Raw genomic sequence first — 7,767 nt, 5'->3', positions numbered from 1 at the left:
CTCGCGTCCTCTTCCAAATAGGTGGCCTCCGTACGCTGCGAGTAATTAACTGTTGATGTAAATTGTACACTGTAGTGAACGTGAGAATTGCATGCTTGACTTCGTCGTCATAACGATTAACGAATGGTTATTATAAATTTCATATTTTTAATATTAAGTGATATTGACATATAAGCTAAAGTATTTATGAACCATCAAATAGTTGACTTCAACGTCTATGGACCGTATTCGTAGGAACCCAACTCTCCCTGCCAGCCTCTTTTATGGATTGAAAATAATAAATATTTAATATTTAATAAGGTGCCAACATTTTGAAATAGGAATAGCGTAAAAATGGGCATATTGGCACACCTACGATCAAACCACGATGACCATGAACGAGGATAGGCCTAACATTCTTCAGAGAAATTCTCATATCCCTTCCATTCAAAATTATTAGATATTTACCAACAAGTTATTAATTAGGGTAATAAAAGGTTTCATTTCCGTAAGAAAAATAACATAAGTTTAAATCTTAAAAAAAAAACACACACTTATTGAGAGAGGAGAAAACCTGTTGCAATTTAAACTCAAAAGAAGAAACCCTTGATAAAATCAAAAAATTATTAGATTTTTTTTATTTTTATGTTAAAATATGCAAGGTATTTTCGGTATTTTATAGAAGTAACTAATTAGATTTTTTAAAATATATATTTAATAAATATATTTTTAACGATATTAAAATGTTTTCTTAGAGAGAAAATTAGTTAAATTATTTTAAATAAACAGAGGACTTGATTTCCCTGTTACACCCTGAGGGACCGGCAAATTAGCATCTTTTCTTTTTCAGCATTTCAGTGATTTCATAATCTGTAGGAATTCAATTCAAATTCACATTTTTATCTAAGAAGTTCTAAATAGAAGGCATATTGATTAATACTTCATGATTAGACTAAAATGTACTATCAAATTGCTGGGTCAAAAAACCCCATGAGTTCAGCTAGTGAAGGGGTCAGACTCTCTCACTAAAAGAAGGGGTTTGATCCTGAAAGTGTCACTTTGTTATGTTCCAGTCACGGCGCTGAGGGAGGTATCATTACAGTATAGTGAAGTGGGAGATTCCTACCTATTAGACGAGAAAAAAAAAAAAGACTTGCTTGTCATACTCCTGTGGCTGTAGAAACAAGTCCTAATAGATCAAGTGTTAGGTGTCTTGTCCTTGATCGTGGTAAACCAATTTTTTTCCTAAAATTTGTTTCATCAAGAAAAAAATTGCTGGTCAAAAAAAAAAAATACTATTAACAGAAAAAAAAAATAAGTAATTAAATCACCTTTAAAAGACTGTATTCAATTTATATTTAATTAATTATATTGATAAAATATGAGTCGTCTTTGCCAATCCCAATCTCACAATTCGCAGACCTCTCGAACTCTTTCCCCCCGTCCCTCGATCATCCACGGACTATCGGGATTCTCATCGCTGCTTTGGTTAAGTAGGAGGAACTCATAAAGTCATCGATTATAGTAGTCCAGGTCAGTCGGCGGCGGCGTCGCCCTCTCACCGGTACACAAGTAAGAGTTTGACGGGATCAGCATCTCTTTTTCACTCACCTTAATTCTTAATAGAATTCTTAAATCTATTTGAAATCTCTGATCGTTTTCTTTGCCATTGGATGAGAAAGATAAAGTTAGTTCCTGTTTGCCCTACTTTATGTACTGATTGATTAAAGCTGACTTTTTCCTGATTTTTGATCTATTGCACGCTCGATGTTGCGAAAAAAGAATATTTTGTCACTGCTTGGATTCCTTGGAGTGGTTTTTCGCAAGTCTTGCAACATTGTATTATTAATTTGATGATGTGAATTTCACATGATAATTCATGCTTTGCGAAATCATTAAGTCAACCGTAATTTCACAATGCTTCTATTTTCTTGGTGGTAAGTCAGTCTTATCGTCTAGTTACCAATGACAAGGACTATTTCTGAATTAAGCTTTACATTAGGTTCTGTTTTTAGTTTTGAGCTAATGGCTTCGTGCTGATATGTGTACCCTTGAAGTTATTAAGCGTTTGAAGTAATCATAAATTACATGTTTCCAACTATAAAATACAGGAAAAGCCTGCACTTTGACTTGTTAATATTCAGGAACTCCTACTCGAATTCTGCCTTCATTTTCTTCATTTAACTTTAATGTCTAGAATTTTTAGACAAGTATTTTTACTTCTGCAGCAACTTTTTACTCTAATTGGTTTCTATATCTTCCTTCGGAAATAACTACCAAAAGCTGCTTTGGAAAATCACTTTACCCTGAAATCCATTAATTTATGATACAGAGTTCATAGGGATATAATATTTTCCAATCTCAGGAATCTGTTTTCTTAGTGTAGGGTCCCAAAGTTTCTTATCATTTGGTATTAGATTGTCAATCCGAGCTAAGGGCCTAGCCGCAAGATATGAGAACTGAGTCACACATCAGAAGCACAAGATTCTGATGTGGGGTTTATAAGGACCTCAGGTTCATCAACTTTCCGAGCTAGATTTTGGGGTATGATTTTCTCAATCACTCTTGCAGAAAACCCCAGTGGTTGGTAGGGGAAATGATGTGAAGTTTTGAAGCAAATTGGTCTGTGTGAAGCTTGTGAGTCTGTCTAAGTGACAGAAAGCAAAATTTTTGTTTTCGTAATGGTCAAAACTTATCTAGTGGACTAGTGTAGACTTGATAGTTATGAGCTCGATGATGGCGTTAACCTGTATCCCCACTGTACATGTATTCTTCTGAGGATCAGATAAAAATGATTTTTTTCCCTTTATTATTTTTGCTTCATACACTCCCCCCCCCCCCTCCTTTAGTGGCTGTAGATTTTCACGGAGAAGCTGCATTATGATTTTATTTTGGTGGTTAATAAGCTATCATCCTTGGTTCCTACGATCATCACCATGCGTTCAGTGCAGTTTTGCATGTAAAATGGTTGTTCATTAGTTTGTCTCAGGCTGGTTATGGTGTAAACTATGTCAGACACAATGGAAGGAGATATCAAGATGCAAGCCGAAAAGTTGGTGAAATTGAAAGTGTTATTTTTCGCTAGAGCTCGTGATATTACGGGATTGAGCGAGTTGCCATTGGAGATTTCATCCGGCAGTACTACTCATGACTGTTTGAAAAAGCTACTTGTCAAGTTTCCAGGTTTGGAAGAAATAAGAGAGTGCATAGTTGTGGCTTTGAACGAAGAATATGCAACGGAGTCAGCCATTGTCAAAGACAGAGATGAGTTGGCCATTATACCTCCAATAAGTGGTGGTTGAAACTGGCTTAACTTTCTGAAACTCCAGGACACGGTCAGTTTCAAGCTCTAATAAATATTTCCAGAAGAGAAGATTTGGATTTTGATAAATCCTGATGAGTCATGTATAGAATCCCGGACGGTGTAACATTGATGTTGTTGTGATTCCAAAATAAGATGTGTGTTGTGTAGACAATGTGGATTTTTTAACAGAATCGAGAAACCACAGTTTATTTTGCCAAGTTTCCTAACAAACATCTGCTTTTTATATTTTAAAATGACAAACCGCTCCTTAATATAAAAGTTAGTTGACTAATTTGAATAGATTAAAGAAATTAATTAAATTAGTTATTTGTAATAAATAAGTAGTTATTTTTTCTAAAATATCTTTACTTATAAAGTATATTAACTACAACTAATATTATTATAAGGACTATTTAAAAAAAAAATTGGATAGATATAAGAGATAAAATAGATTGGAGTTTTATATTTAAAACTAAATAAAAATCATACGGGGAAGTATAATTTTCATTTCAACAGTAGGATCTAAAGTCTGAACACTTTCTGTCGATCTTTCTAAAATTCATCAGAAATGGAGGGTAGGGGTGGATGAAGAATCCAAGGTTCTCAGATCATATATAGATTTTGTATTTATTTGATTTCTTTATTTTTATTTTTCAACAAAAATATTCTTCTACGCTGCAGGAGAGGAATTATTCAAATCAACATAAAATAACAATCTGAAAGGCTACCTTCCTCACAATTGGTAGATGAAAGTCGTCTTGGTATTTGGGAGAAGTGTTCTATACTTTCCGTGGAATCTACGGAGAAAACAGAAACTAAACAATTTAGCATTGTATGGAGGGAGAAGAAAGCGCTGCCTAATTTTATTATATATTTCAAGACGATACTTTAAACCCATGTAAAGATACATTTTTTAAAAAAAAAATGTTGAAACCTAATAATTAAATATTACATTGTCAATGTCACTTAGAATTTCATATAGAAATGTGTTTTTCTTTTGGTGAAATATAGAAGCGTGTCTTTGACATGGTAAAACATGATACTATTATAACACACTCCTCTGGTCAGAGAAAATATTTTTTTTATATTTATATGTCACATTATTACATTTTTAATTATGTATATATAATATTTTAGCAAATATATATTTACATACTTCACGTGATAAATAACAAATAACAGCTTATAAGTAAAATATTAATACATTTTTCTTGCTAATTCGAAAACATTGGAACTTTTTCTTGTTGAACAAGTCAGCTATTTAATTTATGTGTATTAAATAACACCGACAGCAAAAATAAAAAATAAATATAACAATGCAGAGTATGCCCAAGAAAAGAAAAGGTTAATGAAAAGACTAGAGAATAAAAAAAAATCCTTTTTCTCTCTTTTTTATTTTTTATTTTTTTGAACCTATATGCTTTGACTATATCTAAAGCAATAAAGTACCCACTTTGATAGGGAAATAATTAAAGGAAAATTATGCTCAGGTCCCACAAAAGACAATTAATTTTAAAAAAGTCTCTCGAAATCCTGAAATGATTATGAAGTCCCCAGAGACTTGTGTGTAATTAATTGTAATGGTGAAATTATTTATTTACTCCCATTAATTTTATTACAACAATTTATTTACAACCTCAACAGTGGTTGTTGACAACCCGAGAAGAAGTGGTTGACAACCTCGGCAGTGCTCTTGACAACTCACTCTGTGGGATGCCAGGGACATTGTCGAGGTTGCTAACCATCTCTCCTCGGGTTGTCAACAGCTACTGTTGAGGTTGTAAATAAATTATATTTGGTTCAAATTAATGGGGGTAAATAGGTAATTTTACAATTATAATTAATTACACAAGGTCTCTGGGGATTTAGAAATTATTTCGGGATTTTTAGGGATTTTTTTAAAATTAATTGTCTTTTATGGGACCTGAGTATAATTTTCCCAATAATTAAAACATATCATCACTGTACTGATAAATTAGGGCAGGGGTCACGTTCATGCGCGTGATGTTAGACACGCAGAGAATTAATCAATTAATAATGCTTTCCCTATTGCAAAAGTGTTTACAACAATAATAAATTTTTTTATAAAAAAAAAGGTACAAGTCAACGCAACGCAAGTACAACTTTCATTTACCGGATCCATCTTTTTTATTTTGTGCTGATAACCATCAAATTCTGGGAACAATTCAATAGACCAAAAGTTTTGCTATTAAATTTTGGTAGTTTTTAATTTGAACTCATAATTTTATATCAAAACATTAAAGGAAACTTTGTTTATCTTCATTTTCTTTAGCAGTCAAATCATCCATACTTGTTAGGGATCGTAATAAATAGCATGTATCATAATATAATGTCAAGTATAATTTTATCACCAGTACTTTCACTGAAATTTTTTTTTTTTTAAGACTACAAAAGAATCATCTATAAAACTATGTTTCTTCATCCATATTTCTTTCTGTTTGGTTTTAAGTAGCAGAGATCAATTGGTACTTGTTTGCAAATGATTCAAGGATCATAAATATAACATTTAAGATGATTATACGTTTGCAAATTCCTTAATCAAGTTTCTATGAATCCCTATAGTTTTTTTTTAAAAAAAAAAAGCATCATATTTAAAACACTATTGAGCACTAAATATCGATACCTCTTCTAGTTGAGATTCGACTCTTAGTTCACTATATTGTGAAGAATTAATCTCTACTGCTAAACTTTTTTTTTTGGTTGTTCAGAGTATCCTTCTATCAAAACAGTAAGAGATTAATCTCTCGGGACACTGTCAGGTGCTGTAGTGAGAACCCCTCTCAATAATGTTTTTTTATATACACCGTTCCAGAAATCGAATCCAAAACATGATATTGACGGTGCCCAAGTTCTTTTTACTTAGACCAACACTTGTTGGTCACTAGACCATATGGTTAAGAACACGTGCATAGGTACTTGCTCCTATTAATGGGCCGGGCGAGGGATCAAAGGGAACCCTTGGCCCAATAAGATAAAAAAAAACAAAGGCAGGCCTAATAAGATCAAAACCTAGGCCCAAGCAATTTCTTCATCCCGCTTGCTCGCAATTAATTTGAAATACATCAAATGAAACGACATTGTGAGCTTCCTGCTGATCTCCATAAAAATGATGTGTTAAGATTTAATTCTAGGAGATAAAAGATATACTACCTCCGGTCCTAAAAATCTTATATTCAGGACCGGAGGCAGCACTTTTTCCCAAACGAAGTCGAAAATTTTCCGTGGCCTTGGATGCATCATATTCATACTCCCTATGACTTTGTTATGCTAGTAATTGAAATATAATAAATGTTATTTTATATTTATCAATTTCAGTATAATAATTCAATTTTTATCAATGCAAATACATTTTAAAATATAATTTTCATTAATGTGTTTTACTCCTCTAGTCTTATTTCTAAAGCAGAAAAAGAAAGTTTTTCTTGATTCTATTTATAAGTCATTTCATGAAATTTTAAGCATATATGTATTATCTTATTTTTCATTTATTATAGTATAGATAGTTATTTTTTAAAAAAAGTGTATATAATAAATGAGAGTAAAACTGAAAAGTTATTATATTTTAATATAAAGTTAATGTAGTTTAAAATTTTTCTTGATCTGTGTGAAGTATATTAAAAATGTCTTATAAATAGGACAAGAGAAGTAACTTTTAAATACATGAACCAAATAACTACAAAAAGAAAACGAGAGAATGACAACAAAAACAGGAAGGTCTACATATGTTTATGTGTCTTTGTGGATATATATGTGTGTATTTATTGTTTGCATCCAGCCTTCAAAAAATGCTGTGGTGAAGCGTATCCCAAAAACATACTTATGCTTATATTAAGTGCTTATAAGCATGTTCATGTAAATCAAAGCAAAATTTTCTCACATATTTATCTTGTATTTTATAAATACTAATTAAAAAGTTATTTTTGAATGTTTCAGTTTCAAAAGGATCGGGTGAGTGCCGCTAATTATACTTCTCAAGTTGCCATTCTTATTTCAATTCTCATACTCTTTGAAATTAATGCAACCAAAACGAATGAACTCTATAACTCTTAACTCCTGTAGTAATAAAGACAGAAAGGGAAGTTAAAATGTTTACATTATCGGTACTCCACAAATTTCTCTCTAATTTCTAAAGCGTGGGCAAAGCACCATTCATGCATATATGTATCCGGCATTTACCTGCATCCCCAAATATATATATTATCTCCGGTCCTAATTATAAGATTTTATTTATAAATTATAAATCGGGTCTTATAATTAAAACCTGTATATATATTCATATAGTCAAAATGACTCCCAAAACGTTAGCTTTACAGTTGTCTATTATACTTGTAGTTGACGCGGAGGCCATTATATATACATACAAACCGCAATTAAACTCGAACCACAAAATCTAAACCCTTCCCAAACTACTTCAACAAACACTTGATCGATTCAATCCCCAATATCACATCCCTTTCTCTCTC

At 32.0% G+C, this 7,767-nt stretch overlaps 1 protein-coding gene across 5 annotated transcripts; it reads left to right on the top strand.

Annotated features, from left to right (window-relative positions):
• Window positions 1-1,392: 1,392 nt before the first annotated feature.
• Window positions 1,393-3,501, top strand: LOC114733735 (molybdopterin synthase sulfur carrier subunit). 5 transcript variants are annotated; one of them, XM_028921232.1, is made up of 2 exons: window positions 1,393-1,566; window positions 2,995-3,501. In XM_028921232.1, the coding sequence occupies exon 2, from the start codon at window positions 3,000-3,002 to the stop codon at window positions 3,279-3,281; it is 282 nt and encodes a 93-aa protein (XP_028777065.1). In that variant the 5' UTR covers window positions 1,393-1,566; window positions 2,995-2,999; the 3' UTR covers window positions 3,282-3,501. The 5 variants fall into 5 exon arrangements, with proteins under 5 accessions (XP_028777065.1, XP_028777064.1, XP_028777063.1 ...); XM_028921231.1 differs by having other exon boundaries at window positions 1,394-1,551; XM_028921230.1 differs by having other exon boundaries at window positions 1,394-1,551; window positions 2,969-3,501.
• Window positions 3,502-7,767: the final 4,266 nt, after the last annotated feature.

The sequence above is a fragment of the Neltuma alba genome, unplaced genomic scaffold, assembly GCF_004799145.2.
Source record: "Neltuma alba isolate B1F8T4 unplaced genomic scaffold, ASM479914v2 tig00013031_pilon, whole genome shotgun sequence".
Classification (NCBI taxonomy): Eukaryota; Viridiplantae; Streptophyta; class Magnoliopsida; order Fabales; family Fabaceae; genus Neltuma; species Neltuma alba.
This window is presented reverse-complemented; position numbering and strand designations above follow the sequence as displayed.

Coding starts and splice junctions, on each gene's coding strand:
- LOC114733735 (XM_028921230.1), top strand. CDS start 2,988: ATGTCAGACACAATGGAAGGAGATATCAAGATGCAAGCCGAAAAGTTG.